At 42.7% G+C, this 18,844-nt stretch overlaps 1 protein-coding gene across 2 annotated transcripts in view; it reads left to right on the forward strand.

The window, feature by feature from the left end:
• The first annotated feature begins 1,675 nt into the window (after positions 1–1,675).
• Positions 1,676–18,844, forward strand: part of LOC116939070 (FYVE, RhoGEF and PH domain-containing protein 4-like) — a 49,334-nt gene continuing 32,165 nt past the window's right edge. The window contains exon 1 of one of the 2 annotated variants that reach the window (XM_032946975.2): positions 1,676–1,924. Coding sequence is in view for 1 of the 2 variants with exons in the window: in XM_032946974.2 (XP_032802865.2) it covers positions 17,651–18,059 (409 nt within the window). In the remaining variant the exon portion in view is untranslated. Of the gene's footprint in view, positions 1,925–17,051; positions 18,060–18,844 lie in introns of those variants that run through there. The other variant, XM_032946974.2, reaches the window with a different exon arrangement.

Below are 18,844 nucleotides of genomic sequence, written 5' to 3' on the forward strand. Positions count from 1 at the left end.
TTGTTTGCCATTGCTTTATGAACCCGGTGACCTCAGTTTAATTTACCATCCAACTATAACATCAGTTGCGAGTTATATGCAAACCAGTCCTGCCCCCCCCCTTCACACCATTTGCCACTGACTAGCGTGGTGAAGTATGTTCAAACAGCCCCTATGACCGATACAGCATCAGGAGGCATTCAGCTCTTGGTGGACTTTCAAAGGGCTGTCCGTTATTATTTTATAAATACAGTACAAAGCTTCAACCCTTCTTTAAATGAACTCAACATGTTTTCTACATTGATATGTGAAACATACCACACAGGGAATGTGTAGCTTTTCCATGTAATTAATGCTTATCACCAGTAGAGTACACTCACTGGCAGAGCCAGATCCGATCGAAATCCCTCATCGATCGGATCATTGGGGTTTATTAGTAATAAATCGGAATTTTGCGACTGCCACTGTGTAGCATATTATTATGTGCCAGGGACTCTATGAGATGATAGGACAATAGTCTGAGTCCACAATTGGCAATAAGTAACGGCAAAGCGGTTATAAGTGACTGAGAATTGTGCGCAGTTGTGTATACACTACACTACTTCCCTGAAAGCATTCACCTTCAGCGAGCGCGATGCCGATCACACACGGTTCGAATTTGACCCTCGATCGATGGCTACGCCATCGCCGCACACGCGTCTAATAAAAAGCAAGGGACAAGTCCTTCCTTGCTAACAACTCCTATCATTTTTCATTGCTGGAGGGGTTGCCCCCCTACCTAAAAATCCCGGCTCTGCCATCGAGTACACTTAATGACATGAATAACTTTGCATGTCACTGTGAAAGATCCCACCAAGAGACACTGGCAGAGCACCCCATTCGTAAGTGGAAGGTCGTGGTTTCAAATCCTCATCGGGCATCGACTCACCCTATCATCTCTCGAACCGACTAAATGAGTAACCCCCTTTGTAGGAAAGCGGCAGTGGATATCATGTGACACGACAGCTTGTCGCCGTAGGAATTGCCATAGATTAGCACTGCCAAGTGCTTGTTCAAGTACGTGGACACACACACACTGGTAACCAGGAGCTGGCTTCACCCGCTATATCTATTGACATTAGCATTGCACTGCAGGGGAGAAATATTACTTTGTTCACTGATGATGGGGATCCCTCACCTCCGATTAGCACGGTTGGCTACGTACGGTGCGAAAGAAGTTCAACATGCATACATACACATGATGTTGTATGTGTTTATCACAAGACTTCAAGCAAAGAAAAACTTTAGGCTGACCCTGCCTTATGAGTAAAACCAATCAGTCCTACTTTGTGGATCCCAAATTAGACATTTTAGATTTTTGGATATTTCTTGTTCAAAAAGTAGTCGACGCGACTGCACTTATGCAGAATTTTAGCTTTCTGTCGCCTACAGCCCTTCTAGAAAATCGTTACAATTTAAATCCCTCGATCAGGATCGTGCCTATGTAGTTCTATACAGAAACTTAAGAATACTTGTAGTTAAATTTCGATTTAAAGCTTTCGTGACTGCCAGGGATTCATCTTCTCGGTTCTTTCCCTTCTACGTGACTTTACCAAAAGAACCAAGAAGATGAATGCTTGTAGTGTTTGAATGGCATGTCAGCCATGCATGCTTAAGCTCAGCAAGTGACACCAAAGAACAGACGTGGGCCCCCCCCCCCCCCCCCCCCCGGTGCTGCGGGGCTGGTGAAGGCAGTGATTGGGTTTCAGGGGAAGAGGGAGGCAGGGAATGGATCGTTCGTGCAGCTAAGGGCAACTTGTGGGGGCGGTGGGAGTGAGAGCGGGGGTCTGAACGCTGCACAAAAGCGCCGGTTCTAATCGAGGCGGGAGCACATGACTTGCCGTGTTCGCTTTGGTGGGCGAGAGCTTTTCTGCCATCACTCCGCGCTCAAAAAAAAAACCCCCACGTGAGTTATGAACGTGTGCCTGCGGTTCCATGCTCGTAATTACAACATAATATGTAAAACAAAAAAAATCAAATGTCCAAGTTAAACCCTTTTGAGCCATTGTTATTGCTTCGCTGTTAATATTTTGCTGTAAGCAGACGTGATTGTTTTGCAGCTTTATGGATGGCTTGCACTGTGTCTAGATGTGTTGCTTAGCGGCACATCGTGTTTATAAGTTGTGCAAATATTTTTTAGCAGTGCATGTAATGTTACTATAATAGCGTGAAATTGGAAATTAGTTGGGGGTTTTTTTAATGATGTGCCTTACGAACAGCCTTTTTTTTTAAACCAACGGCTTTACGGGCACAACGCCTATTTGATATATGTGCCAATATGTTTGGGGGGAGTCGAAAGCGTAAGTGAAAATTGAGAAAGGTATTCAAGAGTTGCCTGTGGAATAGCGCTCCTTTGTTGAGTTAGAAGAGCTGTCTGCTGGTGGTATAGCGCGGCCAGCTTCAACAACTGTCTCCTATGAACTCCTGTCTCCATGCTGCTGCTGTCTGCCACTAAGACAAGTCCTTGGTAACAATGTGTACCTTGTCCACCTGACGAATCGAACCTTTCTGCATAACTGCTCTGCCTACAGTGGAATATTCATAATAAAGGTTGTTTTTGGGGTGAGATCGCGTAAGTATTAATGTGTCGAAACCCACTATTTGAGGTCGTAACTATTTGGCGTTTTGTTTACGTGACAATCCTTTACTGATTGGGCGTGTTGGGAGGTTTGAGGGTTTCGACACATTTATACTTATGCGATCTAACCCAAAAACAACCTTTCTTATTAATAATATCATGGTGTGCAACTGCAGTTTCAGTTTTCAGTTGCATTTATTTGGTATAGCCCTGTGAGCCATTCGGCTCTTGAATGATGCTAAGCATTGTAGAGAAAGCCATTCTTCAGTCAGCATGTTTACAATACAGGACTGTCCGATATGCTTTTCCACATTTAAACGTTCCGAAAGGCATGAATCCCGTGTATTGGTTGGTTTGCCTGTGTGTGTTTTTTTAAGTCAAAGGCAAGGTATTGTGGTTATGTATATGTAACCACCTGTATGCAGGTTTTCTCGATTTGTGCGATAGATGCTTTCCAACAAAACTGCGTACAAAGCAAACCCCGCACGAGACGGCTGCCTGCCTAGTAATGCATGCACGACACACAATGTTGTCCCGCCTCCGATCTCATAACTGCATACGAGTGCATTTTAACAGCATTTCGCAAATTTTGGGTAGTAATAGATTTGCTGCATATACGCAGAATCGCACAAACGAACTCGTATAAAACGAGGTAAACCTGTGTCTATAATAGAAGCCTTTCCATGAGTTACGATAGGGAATGTTTTTTTGTATGTATGAAAGTTTTTTTATTTAAAAAAAAAGTCCATGGCAGGAACACACCTAACGACGTCTGTGATAAACGCGCAGCTTGTGCTGTTAACACCAGCATCGCTGTGAAGTTGACCGTGACCCTTTCGAGCTGTGGTTGCATGTGACAGCACAGCATAGCACACAGCGACATTGCACGGAAAAGAAGGAATGATACGTTCGTTGGCCAAGAGGTTTCCATCTCTCCCCGAGCATTTGCTGTGTTCGTCCTTTGATAATGAATAACGTGTTGCTCTGTCATGAAATTCTTATTGCTGGCATATACTATACATGAAAATAAGAGGCGGTTTTATCTGGATGTGTTCGAATGGGGGTTGTTACATTCTGCCAAAGGTGCCTACAGACTGAATACAGATATTGAGGAAAATAAATATTTAATATCCACAGGAATGTACACACGTGGGTATTGGGTGAAGCCAGACGTTTGTTTTTGAGTTTCGTGTTGACCGCACATGTGTGCCCAAAGCAAGCATCGCACGCATGGCTTAATGGATCCCGTGTGTTGCCGTGTGCTGTGGGGATGGTGTGCGAGCTATTGGTGAGCAAGGCAGGTCTGGAATGATTTTTAATTCCACGTACTTTGTTGTTGTTGTTGTGGGTGGTGGTGCTCTGTTGTACTTTTGTTTTTAACACAAGGAAAACTGGGGTATCCTGGGGTATCTCTGTGGTGCTGGGCGAGCTTAGTTGAGTGTCTTTTTCTGTCACTCACCACCTGGTCACGCGGTACGAAATTTTCACACGGACTGGCATTTGCACAGGTGTATGCGTGTATATAATCCCTTTGGTGAATGGGATGTTAATTGTATTTTGTTATCACGTTTCGAACGCCTCCTCTTCATTCAAAGGGCAACCTGCCATATAAATAGTAATGACACGTAGCAATTACCTTTTACTTTCACTTCAAGACAAAGTATAGTTCGCATGGGGTGGAGCAGTGGTTAGCCCACTACATTGTGAACCCGATGACCTGAGTTTGATTTCCGGCCATGGCTGATGAAGGCAAAGCCAAGGGATAAAATTCCCGTCTACCGGCACCATACAGCATGGGTTGAGTCAGGAATGTTTCTTAAAAGTTTAGTGTCAATGGGCTTAGTGTAAGCAGGATTGTTTTTACACAAGAAAAGTTTTAGCCAAAAATTACATGAAGAAATATTTCCAAGAAAAATCAAATACTGTAGCTTGTTTATTCAAATTTACTTTACAAATATCAAAACATCAGGGGGCCGGTTGGTTGATGATAATAATACAGTGTCAGAACATTGAGCCGATAACCTTGTGATCCAGAGTTTAAAGTTTGGAAGCCGCTAGTTGTTAAGCCAGGTTCTTCAAGTGGAGCTCGTTGATGACCTCAGTCTGATCACTAATAACTGCACGACACATCAATTTAAGATGGGGGTTTCCTCTTAAGTTGGTTAAATTTAATCCCATAGGAATAGACATTTTCAGTTTGACATGACATGGATGCTCTTTGCAGGGTCTGTGAAAAGTGTACTCACTGTGGATAAAGTGGTCAATTGAAGTGACTTTAAGGTGATGTCCTTCCCCAGGGTGATGCACTGTTCGCTCCGATAATTGTTTTTCTTGGTTCTTTCGGTAAAGTCACGTAGAAAGGAAACAATACAATAATAAAAATATTAAACAATACAAAACAATAAAACAATATTTTATTGTTTCCCTTCTACGTGACTTTATCGAAAGAACCAAGAATATGAATCCCTGCAGTCACGAAAGCTTTAAATCCTAGAATTGTTTTTAGATAATGAGGTGACACCAAATTCACAATTGGAATATTATTTGTACATTTACATAAATATATGTTCATATCAATAGATGCCATACATCGTGTTGATATCAAATCTATTCAAACATGTTTTGGAATGTCTTACTTTAAGAGCAGCTTGTTTTTCGGTTTAACTCTACCTTTTTTCTTTTAACAACAAATATATTGGCAAATTTCACCTTAAAACTAAAATTTTCCAACATTTCGCCAAAAAATATGAATCTATCTTTGCTGTTTGGTATTTGAATAAATATATACTGTATATTCTTAGCTCTTTCGGTAAAGTCACGTTGAAGGGAAACAATAAAATAATTAAAAAAATCCTCAAGGCACATGGCATATTGCTTTTCAGTATAAAACCGTCTCGTGCTCACTTTTTTATATCGTAGTTTAAACCCTGGCCCCACATTCAGTCGATGTGCTCGGTATTCCGTGCTTTCCAGTTTCATCCCTCCAACAATGTCTTTTTCTAAAATCTATTTTTTGGGTAATTCTTCTTGTACCATTGATTGTGATTCTCTGCCTGACTCTTCTGACTTGTATCTTGTTACTTTATGCAATCTTATTGGAAATGTTCCGTCGATTTCAATGGCTTTTGATAAATTGTATACATTTTACTCGTGCCATGTTTTTGTGAGACCTTAGATGACTTGTCAGTTGCCACTTTCATTATGTGATACTATATCAGATCCATTTTTAGTCTGAACAACACATGCATTTGATTTAAAGCTTTCGTGACTGCAGGGATTCATATTCTTGGTTCTTTCGGTAAAGTCACGTAGAAGGGAAACATTAAAATAATAAAAATATTAAACAATAAAATTCTCACGACGTTTCGACTGCAACACAAGCAATCATCAGCAGGTGTGAAAACCGCTTTTCTAATTTTCTTGCTGTGGTTTTCACACCTGATGATGATTGCCTGTGTTGCAGTCGAAACGTCGTGAGAATTTTATTGTTTTATATTTGTATTATTTTATTTTTCCCTTCTACGTGACTTCACCGAAAGAACCAAGAATATAAACTACATGCATTATTATCATGATTATTGTTTGTCTTCTAATAAAAGAGACTGTGTGTGTAAAAATGTAAGCCACTATTGGCTGGAAAGTGCTTGTGAAGAGACAGCTTTTGTAACGTTGGAAATAGTTTCCAAGAGGAAACAAATAAAAGGCCAAATAGGAAATTAAATTCCGAGAAGGTCAAACCTCGGATTTCTTTTAAAGCTTATACACAGCGATGTGAGTTATAAACATGCATTTAGCGTATTTGAATGTGATACATTTGCACATGATGAAGCCACTTCGTCGACCTATCATTTGTGGCCAGGTGGCTTCTGAGAAAGATCTGTGTAGCTCATTGGGCCTTACCTGGTTAAACATGTTTTAAACCAAACTGTTGCAACCTTTTGATTTAAAGCTTTCGTGACTGCAGTAATTCATATTCTTAGCTCTTTCGGTAAAGTCACGTTGAAGGGAAACAATAAAATAATAAAATATATAACAATATCTATATAACTATATTTATTATTTCATTGTTTCCCTTCAACGTGACTTTACCGAAAGAGCTAAGCATATGTTGCAACCTTACTTACCTTTCTATTCCAACTGAAAGCCTTTGTGAATGCAACTGCACTGACCGATGATAATTCGGCAAATGGGTTAACTAGTTTAAGCATCGAACTGAAATGCTAACCAAGGTGCACGTAACGATTCCACTGCCCAGTGTTGCGTTGAGTTGCATTGGATTGCATTGGATTAACTCGTGATTCATGTGAGGAACTTAACTTTGCCATGCTGTTGTATTGCTTCTCGTAGATTTCTGCTACGTTCGCATTGTTTAATAGCTCCATTAGCCTAAATGCGATGGCACGTCGTTTGAAAACGACACGGCGGAGGAAACGTTAAAATAAAACCTCCAGCCAGCGTTCCCCCTCTGCAAAGGCGTCTTGCAGTGCTATTATCATCAGCATATTATTTGCATAATTCCGAAATGATCATTTCTGGCAAATGAATGATTCGATCTATGTATCATGAATGTAAACGTCTTATTTTCATCAATGAAACGATGCATCGCTTTATGCCTGCTGGGCAAGAGATAGCTCCCGGCAATGATTGGATGGGATGTAATTTTTGCAGAAGTACCAGATTCTAATAGGAAACATATAAAAGCTTGGTAATCTGCTTAAGATGTGTAGTTGGAAAATGCAATCCCACTGGCGTTTACAGTCCACTTATTAAGATGGTACGTACCGAGAAAAGTACAACATAAAAACAAGTTACTTTGTTCATTCATGTTACGTTCTCATACACGGATGGCTTTTTTGACCACTTTCTCACCAAGTTGAAAAAGAGAAACTGCATGAGGACCTTGTGAAGTTTTGATCTCCAGTGTGTAGGAAGTGCATTCTTGTAATGCAGGGCAGAAACAACAAGCCCCTTTTTTTCGATTTAAAGCTTTCGTGACTGCAGGGATTCATCTTCTTGGTTCTTTCGGTAGAGTCACGTAGAATGGAAATACAATAATAAAAATAAAACATAATACAATTATTTTATAATAAAATTATTTTATGTTTTATTTTTATTATTGTATTTACATTCTACGTGACTTTACCGAAAGAACCAAGAAGAACAAGCCTCTTGTGATGGCACAGTGAATCAGAGAAAAACACGACAAAGACTCGTTCTTGTAGCCACACACTGAAGGCTATCCCTTTCATGACATATAATTATGTTCACAAGTTTCAGCATTGACTTTAAAGCCGAGCTTGTGCGTGGCGGTTTGCAACTCAAACACAGAGGAAGAGGGTGGTCATTGCTAAATGACGCATTCGCTTGCGAATAGACTGATAAAATTAAACTCGGTCATACTTTTTTTAATTAACGGAGTCGTCTGCCAATCTCTTGAAATCTGCAGAATATTCTGGCAAGGTTAGCAGATGTATGGGGTAGAGTCAGCTTATTATGAAGTGGAGTCAGCAACAAAAAACATACATAAACATTCAAAACGGGGACCTCAAAATAAAAATAACTGAGTACTCTGCAGAAAAAATAATTTTTCTGCAAAGCTCAAGGAAACCACAAAAGCCAAGAACTTGTGAAACCTTTAGCTCCCTGAAATAGTTAATATATAATGACTACCTATTTATATATTTTACGTGCAATGGTTTATATGTGTGTAGTTCTTTTGCGACCAGCAACGTATCCGTGCATGTACAGCCCTTGTGTCAATCGACGACTGGATGAGGACCTCCCCATGCCATGTTGGTCATGGGGGTGATTTGACCATACTTCCCCACATTGGTAAGTTATGGGCTGGTGAAGGCGATGCTCAAGATACACCCATCAAATCACGTGTTACGTTTGGGGTTTTTCACTTTATGCAAACCATTTGCAAAACATATGCTGACATTACGCCTAGTCTAATGACGCGAATTGAACTGTACAAACGAGACAGCGATAGTGAGGCAAAAGAGGATACATTATTGACGCAAATCCCCGTGGAGGTGAACCGTTACACCCCTAACAAAGGTGCAGCCCTGGCAGAAGAGACTGCACAAGAGGGCGCTCTGGAGAGCCCCTCTAGATGGTATTTGGCCTACTCTTCCAGAATGTCCATACGTTTTGTAAGAGGTGGAAGTACCCACACTTTACCCCTCCACACGCAAACTGCTGATCGAACAACTATGGTGTACCAGTTTCTACTGCTGGGTGGACAATGGCTTGGTGGATTTAAGAAAGTTTGTACACTCTTCGTAATACTTTCATCAACGAAAGGTGATGGCATCACGGGACAATGTGGAATGGTGATAGGCATAGGAAGGCCTTCATCCAGCAGTGGATTGACCTTGGTAAATGATGTGGAGGATGATACGTTCATGAGTCACGGTGTTTTTGCATCTTCCAGGCAAAGCAGGGATATTTTGCCAACGGGAGTCAGGTAGATTGCACTGGATGTCTTGCTGGTGGCTGCATGGAGCGCAAGTGGTTTGAGATGTTTAGCTGTGGCACAAGCAGAATGTGAGTTTTTGTTTCTTTACTGCCCGTTAAATTCCTGTGCTCTGACGCACTGAAACGCCACCGTGAATTTCAGGCTTGACCCTTTCGGAAAGCATTTATAAGTTGCATAATGCGATGAGTGTTCGCTGGGAGTGTATGGTGGGAGGCGGAACCTAATCAGTGTCTAAGAAGTGTCGGTGGGTGAATTCAGCGTGCGGACGGATTGGGACTCTCTGCTAACCATTGACGCAAGGTAAATATAATCTTCATGGGAATTTGTACCAAATCGTTTTGTTGGTTTTCTTACACACACGGTTACCTACCTATACGGGAGCTCCATGTATTCCACAATGTTATTGCCACCAACCCCCATCCCTTTTTTCCTACTGACAATTGACAGCCCGTATGGAAACAAAAGGCAATTTCGAGTGCTTAACGTGGATTTTTGTTTTCATCGTCATGATCAAGCCACTTTCTGGGTGAAGGACTCCCCAACCCATGGCAATCACTCATGATCTCGTGAAGCATCTAGCTCCTGCAGACGAACTGATTTCATTACTCCATCTCCATGACAGAAGTCCTACTGGGGATGTTCCCTCTTTTTGGCTGCCACTCCATTGTAAGTTTCGATCACGAACTACCTTCCTGTCGAGCGATGTGTCTTTGTCTCTCAGTTTAATCCAAACAAGAACCTCTCCATGCCTCTGTGAGCTTTTCAGTTTCTGTTCCATTTCCTTTGTCAATGTCCGTGTGCATAAATCATTAAAAGAAAGATTTTTTTTTTTAATCAGTGTGTACGACCTGCTATGGTCATTAACAAAAAAAATAGATATAGAACTAAAACTGAAAAGTGTGCAAAGAAACATGGGGGAACACATGGATTCGAGAACATACGCAGGTAAATAACATCATCCAACCTGTTAATACAAGTGGGTTTATAAGGACACGTTGCAAGAAGGAATGAAGGGCAATGGCCAAGAATAATAATGGAGTGGCAGCCAACGAATGGAAAGCGTTTGAGAGGAGATGGAGTGATTAAATAAACTCACGTGCAGGTACTGGACTGTTGCGTAGCAAGACCGTGAGAAGTGGCGACAGATTGGGGAGGCCTTCATCCAGCCATGGATGGATCATGGCTGATGATGATCTCATAGTAGGTAATATACTTCGCTTCAAAACTGTCTCCTTGAGGTCCATTGATTTGTTGCCTTTTAATATCAAGTTCATTTTTCCCAAAAGCATTATAACTTGTTTTTATCCGCTTTTATTTATTCAAAAATTTGGACATCATGCACACATTTTTAAGGCCTACGAGCCTTTCTTATGCAGATGTGGATGTTTCCTAGCACATTTTGGCACCCAGTAGAGTTTCACTGTGTGACCACATTGTGGTGGTCATTGGTATCCATGCCGTTAATTTTAAATTCACAGAGGTTGCCGGATGATGACTCAGAGATCAGAGGACTTAGCTGGCACCGCTAAGAACTTGGGTTTGAAGTCAGGCAGCTGCTTGTGCTTAAACAGAGTGTTAAAGTGTAGTGAGTTGATAATCTCAGCCCAGTCTCCAAGGACTGGATGCAAATTTATCACATTAAATTAAGTTTAAGCTCTGAGAATTAAAAATCTAGGTTTTATTGTCACGCAACGAAAATGACTGATAAATAGTGGGTTGGACAGTGCTGACATTTACTGTGTCGACCAGAGGTCACTTTTAAGGATCTCAGAGGTAGTTCTGTGATATCCTATTTTGTGGGCTGTTCTGTCATACGAAGTGTTGCGCTCCTCCGTGAGCTATCAGAAGCTGGATAACATTCGGGAAAATGTAAAGAGAAATTTCACATTATTAAGCCAGATTTTCAGGCTGTCAGAGAAATCTGGTGACTATGGATATAACACGATGGTTGAGAAACATTGCAGTCGATATAAATGTGATCTTAAATATATCACTGGTTTAATTCAAATGTTTTAACCCTACATTTTGGTGACGCCCAGTTGGAAATCATCCACATACAAAATACACCGCAGTCAATTAAAAAAGAGAGATGATATTTTGATTTAAAGCTTTCGTGACTGCAGTAATTCATATTCTTAGTTTTTTCGGTAAAGTCAACGTGACTTTACCGAAAAAACTAAGAATAGAGATGATATTGTTGTCCTCTCAGCCGACAAGGGCAATGCCACTGTCATCATGGACAAAACAGAATATAACAACAAAATGATAGAACTACTTAACGATGGCAGCTATACAAAAATAAAAAGAGATCCCACCAACAGCCTGGTTACCAAAACGAACAAAATCATCTCTGATTCAACAGCATTAATTGATCAGACCAAACAGTTCTCGTTGAAACCCTCTGCTGCCAAACCACCAAGATTATATGGCCTTCCAAAGATACACAAAGAAGATACACCCCTTCGGCCCATCGTCTCTACTATCAACTATATAAACTGGCACGTTTTCTGGCTGATATACTGCGACTTTTCGCTGGAAAAACCACCTCTGCGATATTAAATTCTACTCACCTGGTATCGACAATCAAAGGCATTTCCCTGTCCCCAGACGACCTGCTTGTCAGTTTTGATGTGGTTTCCTTATTCACCAAAGTTCCGGTGCCTGACACCATCGTAATCATTGAAGACTTGGTTCATCAAAGACTACATACTGATGTACCCCCCCCCCCCCTGGTGAGACATTGCTTAACCAACACATACTTCATCTGGAATGGAACTTTCTACAAACAGACTGAGGGCACCCCAATGGGCTCCCCCCTATCTCCAGTTGTAGCCAACGTATTCATGGAAAATTTTGAAACTGACGCCATCCAGACTGCCATTCTACGCCCGACCTTATGGAAGAGGTATGTGGATGACACTTTTATCATCTAGCCACATGGCCAGCCTGCTCTAGACCAATTTCTCGACCACATCAATTCCATACACCCAGCCATCAGATTTACCATGGAGGTCGAAAAAGATGGCAAGCTATCCTTTTTGGATGTCTTAATTAAAAGGAGACCTGATGGTTCAATGAGCCACTCTGTCTACAGAAAAGCTACCCATACAGATGCTTACTTGAAACCGGATTCCCACCACCATCCATCCCAGAAGAACTCCCTCATCAAGACTCTATACCATAGAGCCCAATGCATTTTCGACCAGGAACACATTGCCAGTGAACTCAAGCACATACACCAGGCTCTCAGGGCTAATGGTCACTCCGACTACACAATCCGCAAAGCCATCACTCCAGTCATGAAGAAGGATCCTCTTGAGGAGCCACTCAAAACCATCACCTTACCCTACATTACAGGGGTCACTAAAAAGATCTCCAAAATCCTGAATAAACACAAGATCCAGGTCCGATTCAACACAGTACATAAAATCCGTGATCTGTTTCCATCTGTAAAAGATGCTGTTCCAGACATACAGTACCCGGGCGTTTGCAAACTAAAGTGCCTCTGTGATAGCAACTACATTGGGGAAACCAAACGACATATCTCGGACCCCATCCGCGAACATAAAGCAGACTTGAAACATGGTAGGACGAATTCTTCTGCCGTGGCAGATCACTGTTATAATTCAGTGGGTTCACATGACATTGACTTCTCCAAGACGGAGGTTCTTTGCAAGCCAACTGGCTACCATGAGAGATTTGTTCATGAGGCCATCCACATATACAAGCACAGAGACAATTTCAACCGAGAAGATGGATTCTGGCTTAGTAACCATTGGAAAGATGTTTTAAACCATTTCGGTTCTTAATTAATTGTATTTTACGGTGACCGTCAGACCGCAGCTCTTTCGCTGGCATTACCTTACCCAGTTGCTTTGTGATTAATAGCTCAGCTTATTGAAGAATATATTAAGTACATTTATTATATTGATGTAATACAGACCCAGTTTTTTTCACATCGGTTTACTGTATGATAGTTGGGTAGTTTGAGGCCTTTAGCGTCCATATACTAAATGCCTCGGTTGATAGGTAAACTTTGACTCTAACATAGCTATTTCTGTCACAAGGTAATCCATCAAATATTTCAATGCTAAATTATCCTGCTTTGATACGTAAACTCCTTTGTCAAGAGGTTTCACGCCTCTCACCGAGCTTAAAAAGACGCTACGAATCTTAACGCTCATTGGAGCACTGTCGCCCCAACAGTTCTGTTCTTTCACCTGATGAAGGCTACTTGTGTTGTGGCCAAAACGTCGTGAGAATTTGATTGTCTTATTTTATTTTATTATTTTATTCTCATTCTACGTGACTTTACCGAAAAAAACAAAGAAGATGCACTGCAGTCATTTGAGTTTATTGGTTTTGTGCAAGCATCGTTAGGTTAATGGAACTCCAAAGCAATGCCACCATATACTATGTTGAATTTAAAACCTATATATACACTGCACTAAGCATGCAAGAGATGCAGTATTGAACCTCAGCCAAAGTGTGCTTAGCATTAGTGATGCTAGGACATTCCTCTTCACTCACGCAACGTTTTTGAATAACTGTATGAAAGCAAAAATGTATAAAGTGTAATGATTCACATCCCCCCCCCCCCCCCCTCCTACGGTGATTCAATCAATTGTCACGATTACAAAAAAATCAAGATTTGTATTTAATATATGTGAATGTAGTGGCCACTGCAAGGGTAACATGAACCCGTACCATATAATAAATATCAATTAAAAACATTTTTTTTACTCACATTAGTCAACGCATTCATCATGGAATTAGTAATTGATATGAGGAGATTAATACAATAATGCAGTATTATAACTATAAAATAACACGTAAAAGAAACCGAGTAATTATTTACAAAAAAGTGATAATCCTTGCGTAGTCTGACTTAGCAGATGACACTATTTCAGGCAAGGGCCTCCAGAATATAGGCCAAAATTACTCCCAATCCCAGTCTCTTCTACATAGGAATTTATTGTCAAACGGTAATAGTTATAAAATATGTAATAAAACTAAAATTATTGACAAATATAATGCAGCTGGTTTACTGTGCTCCACGATGTTGTCATTAAGTAATTTGTTTTAAATCAAAAGCAAATAATTGATTCTACAATAGATTTGATGAACAGTCTTAAACACGTGCTGCTGGATACTTTTATCCTGTCTTTTCTTTGGAGACAAAGAGCAGAGTTCTGCGTGTACAATATAATTTACCCATAATACTCTACAACAACGCATTATGCAGCATATTGCTTGTTTTGTTTTCAACGGGGATCCATAGTTTAGATGGAGTGCTCTTGCCAATAACGTATGGTAACCCACCAGGATTTGTATAAGCCTGACTGCTCATGTGACCCAGAAGGTCGAAACGAGCGTTTGCTTGCTTGCTTGCTTAAGCAAATCCTGCAGGATAATATATTCTTAAAAACAAGTGGGCAAATTGACTTAAACATACCTTTATTTGTATATGTGCAGGCGCAAAATGGAGTTATGCTTATATATTTTTTACACGTTTGGTATTGAAAACTTTCCCCATCTATTGCCATAAACGTATGTTTTTTTAAATGACGTTTGCGTAGCGACCACTGCCCCCTTGTGTTAGTGTCTGGTTTATGCGTTTTCCCAACGCATTACTGTGATTGCGACTGAGTAGATTCAGTCAGACTACCCCCGCATTGATCAGGATGGCTTAACCGCACATTGCCACTGAGGCACAAAGGCAGCAATGGGCAATCATGGCTCTACTGATAATTCATACACCTATGTATGTTGAACTTCTTTCGCATCGTACGTAGCTAACCGTGCAAACCGGAGGTACGGGGAAGGACAACTTAACACAAAAAGCAGTTCGAGAGAAATGGGTTTCCAAAAACTCGTATCAAACTGGAAAATAGTCGTCTCCTTGTCCTACTGATGAATGCAATAATACGGCCACAATTACGACTATATTGAGATGGTGATGTGAAGTGACATACAAGGCACTGGGAGCACTGATCCCTTGGTCACAATCGCACCTATTTACTTTCTAGATATCACCCTGCGTGTGTATTCTACAGCTCTTTGTCATCAATCTAATGATGGGTGCAAATTCAAGCCAGCTGCACTATGGCACGCACCTACCTGGGCGTTGCTCATTGCAGTAAGGTGGCATATGCGGGAAGGGTTCGTCAGGGTTGCAGTTTGAGAAGCACGGCATTATCCTCAACCAATGTTAACCAATTAACTCGCCCCAAGCAACCCTCGGAATTATATCTCATTAGCCGTGCACTGTGTGGCGTGTGGCCATGAATCATGCCCCGACCTGCTGCAGTTGCCGCACAGCCTTGCGCCAGGGCTCTTCCAACAGGGCTCGTAATAAATACATCGCATGCGGCTGAGCCAGCGTGAGCAGTGGTGATGGAACAGGTGCAGTGATCAAGGTGTTGTCGCATCACGTGGGGTGGTGGTTATATGGTGCTGGTGCTAACCCAAAGCAGTGTCCAAAGTTTTTAAGGGTCGCAGTGGTGCTGTATAACGTAATAACAATAATGCCCCTACTCAGTGTCAAGGTTGTTGTTGTTATTTTTTTCAGGAGTCCTGTACAGCACTGGGATGTATGGCCAATTCGGTTGATGGGTGTTTGGGATGAGGGAGGAATCGGGTGTGCTCGGAGAAAACCCACGCTTTTAACGTGTTATCATTAAAAGTTCTTCACAGATAGGTTCAAGATTTTATTGCTGTATGATAATCTAGCTAGCTCGAAGCCCAAGCCTACAATTCTTGGTTCTCCCAGGTAGTCTCCCATAAATGTACTAACCAGGCTCAGCCCCATTATAGGTTCTGAAATATGAGATCGGGATTATACAAAGTTACTTGTATCGCAATTTGTTTTTCTTCTGGGAAGCAAATGGTTTATTGAGGTGCTGTATTTTCAATCATAGGAGACTCTACCTAACCCTGAGCTGCACCTCTATGGTTTATGAAAGAAAATAATTTTCAGCTCTTAGTGACACTTTTATATCTTGGCGAGAGGGCATGCCTGGCAGAGAATGATACATCTTGGGTTACGACAGGTGGCCATCGTTTCTCTAATGACACTGAGCTGCGTTCACTTTTTACAAAAATTGCTCATCCCAACTTCCAGATGGCGTAGACTGCATCTGTAATCCATCCTCCTTGATTAAAACGGAGGTCGATGTCATCGGCAGGTTTGACCTCATGCGGGAGGTGGCCGGGTTGTTCAGCAGAGGCCGGAACACTGTGCTGACACTGATTAGAACCTCGGTTTAACTGCAGATTTTCAGCCGTCTGTGATTAAACCGGGGTTTCCAGTGCAGTTAGTTGATGGTTTCAGCCCAGTCAAACCCATGACTACAATCCCCCCCCAAAAAACCCTGCACGTTAACATTTATTGTGCACTCCAATTGAGGATCAATTCCAGCTCTGGTAATCCAAATTATCGTTGTTTTTTTTTTACCGCAATGTGAAGAGCTTTTCCTGTCACTAACAGCGTGGGTGATAAGAGTGCTGCTCCATTGTCCCCACGGCGTGGACCCGAAAGCACTTTGAATTATTTCAGAAGTACTGCACCGTAGCTCTGTGACATCTGCTTCCGTGAGCCGTTCTCTGACACGGTGGTTCTTTCGCAAGTCCGAATGGATCACTTAATCGCACGGCTCAACGTGCCTGGAAATAAGAACGTCGGAGTGAACCGTGCCACGTAACAGCGCACGTAGCGGATTTTTTTTTTTTAAAAACCCCCCGCGCCAAATAACCACGCAATGTAAGAAACAGGACCAAAACAAAAACCAGAAATCAACCCAACGTGTCCGCATGGCGAGTGAGTGGCCACGTACGATAAAAACAAACAACAACAACAAAACCTCCCCGTGTCGCGGTGATTTAGGGCCACGGCACGGTATACGTTAACAAAACACACCTGGCTTGACGGTCAAGGTGACAGAGGGCCCTCTTTGTTATTGTTGTTGTTGCTGTGCTACACCTGTCCCATTGCGTTAAGGTGGAGGTGGGTGGGGTGGGGGGTAGCCACGGGCGACTGCACCTCCCGACCCTCCCACTCTACCCACGCCTCCTCCCTCCCCACCACCACCACCACAGTCGTCACGGTAACCTGTCGGCATTTGCGAGTGCGTCGCACGCGGCGGCGGTGGGGGCGATGGGTACAAAGGTTACATTTCCTGAAAACTTTGGCGCGATCGACAGCCCTCGAGTGAGGATGGCGATACGAGTGGCGTGGGGGGAGGGGTAGTGGTGGTGGTTTCGGTGATGTCGAGCTGATGTCGAACGTAAATCTGACGGCGAAATAACAAAAAACGACGGACATCGAGTCTCGCGGCTCCGAATCAGCTGTTGTTATTGTTGTTGTTGCTGATCGTACGCGCTCGTCCGTGGGTGGCGGTGGGGGAGATCTCGGCAGAGGTGGTGGCCGGCCCGGGGAGCCCACGGGGTGGTCGCGTTGGCCCCGGGGAATCGAGACAGAGACACAGAGACAGAGAGAGAGAGACACAGAGAGAGAGACAGAGAGAGACAGAGGGCCCTCCCAACCCCGGGGTGACCGCCTCCGGCCCGGGGGAATGTTCGCGGTCAAGGCGTTGGTGTCGCAAGGGCATGGCTCTCGGGAAGGAGAGGGGCAGCAGCAGCAGCAGCCACAGCAGCCGCCGGTCGTGCGTGTGTTCGTGAACTCCGAGTGCCGCCGGGGTGTTGGCGACGGGGATGGCCACGTCAAAGGGCACCGGGCGCCCGAGATGTGGTTCTGTTTGGTCGGCACGGGATCGCCTGCGCGGCCTGGCCTCGTCTCGGCGTCGGGACCGTGGTCACCCAACACCACCACTACCACTACCAACACAACCACTACCAACCCAACCACGGAGAGGTGGACGAGGCACCAGGGAGAGGGGAAGGCGGATTCTGTTGTTAAGCTGCTTGTGCTGAGCGTACCACCACCATCACCACCACCACCTTCATCATCATCGTCATCATCAGGTCAGTGAGTGAGCGCGGCCGCCTGTTACTGAAAGTCAAGCGAATAGCTGAGTGGGCATGACCTGGTAGGATTTTTTTTTAAAAGGTAGTTTATTTTGTATATTTTAAGTGATTTATTTACCTGACCTGTACTTTGCACTCCTGTGGTGTTTTTGTATTTGTTGTTGTAACGTTCTGACCTGTCCCGACTGAACATATGTGCAAAAGAGCTTTACAGCTAATCGGATTCCTCCAGTTAGAATCAATATTCTCATTCTATCTCGGGATCAGTGGGTTGCGACGTTTAGTCACCCACACCACTTTCACTTTCGGTGAAGTTTTGCTGTAAAAATGTACGAAAAAATGCCCCCCCCCCCCTCTTCGCCTTCCTCTTGAAAATATTGTCTCCGCTCCGTAATAAGCCACGGAAAGTAATAATACACGACAATACACCCGGCGTGTTTACCATACGTGGGAGTGTTGTTGTGTATTGTTGTTGATGTTGTTGTTGATGATGTTGTCCACTTGCGCAGCTGCCTGAACTCTCATCCGTCCGGTTGGACTTTAACTTCTGTTCGAGATGCGTGGGAATGGTTGATGTGTCAGAGTTGGTTGATTGGAAATTTGCTTTTGGTGCATTAGTTATTTCATGACATTCCGGGAGAGTTTTTGTTTTGTTTTTAATATTGCGATGCTTTGCAACACATGGAATACATTATTGTTATTATGACGGTGATGATGTGATATTATTGTATCAGTGTTTAATAACAGTACATGCGGCATATGTCGGTGAGGGTGTGTTATCA

This window comes from Petromyzon marinus, chromosome 5 (genome assembly GCF_048934315.1).
Source record: "Petromyzon marinus isolate PM22_M1 ecotype Great Lakes invasive population chromosome 5, UKy_Petmar_22M1.pri1.0, whole genome shotgun sequence".
Lineage (NCBI taxonomy): Eukaryota > Metazoa > Chordata > Hyperoartia > Petromyzontiformes > Petromyzontidae > Petromyzon > Petromyzon marinus.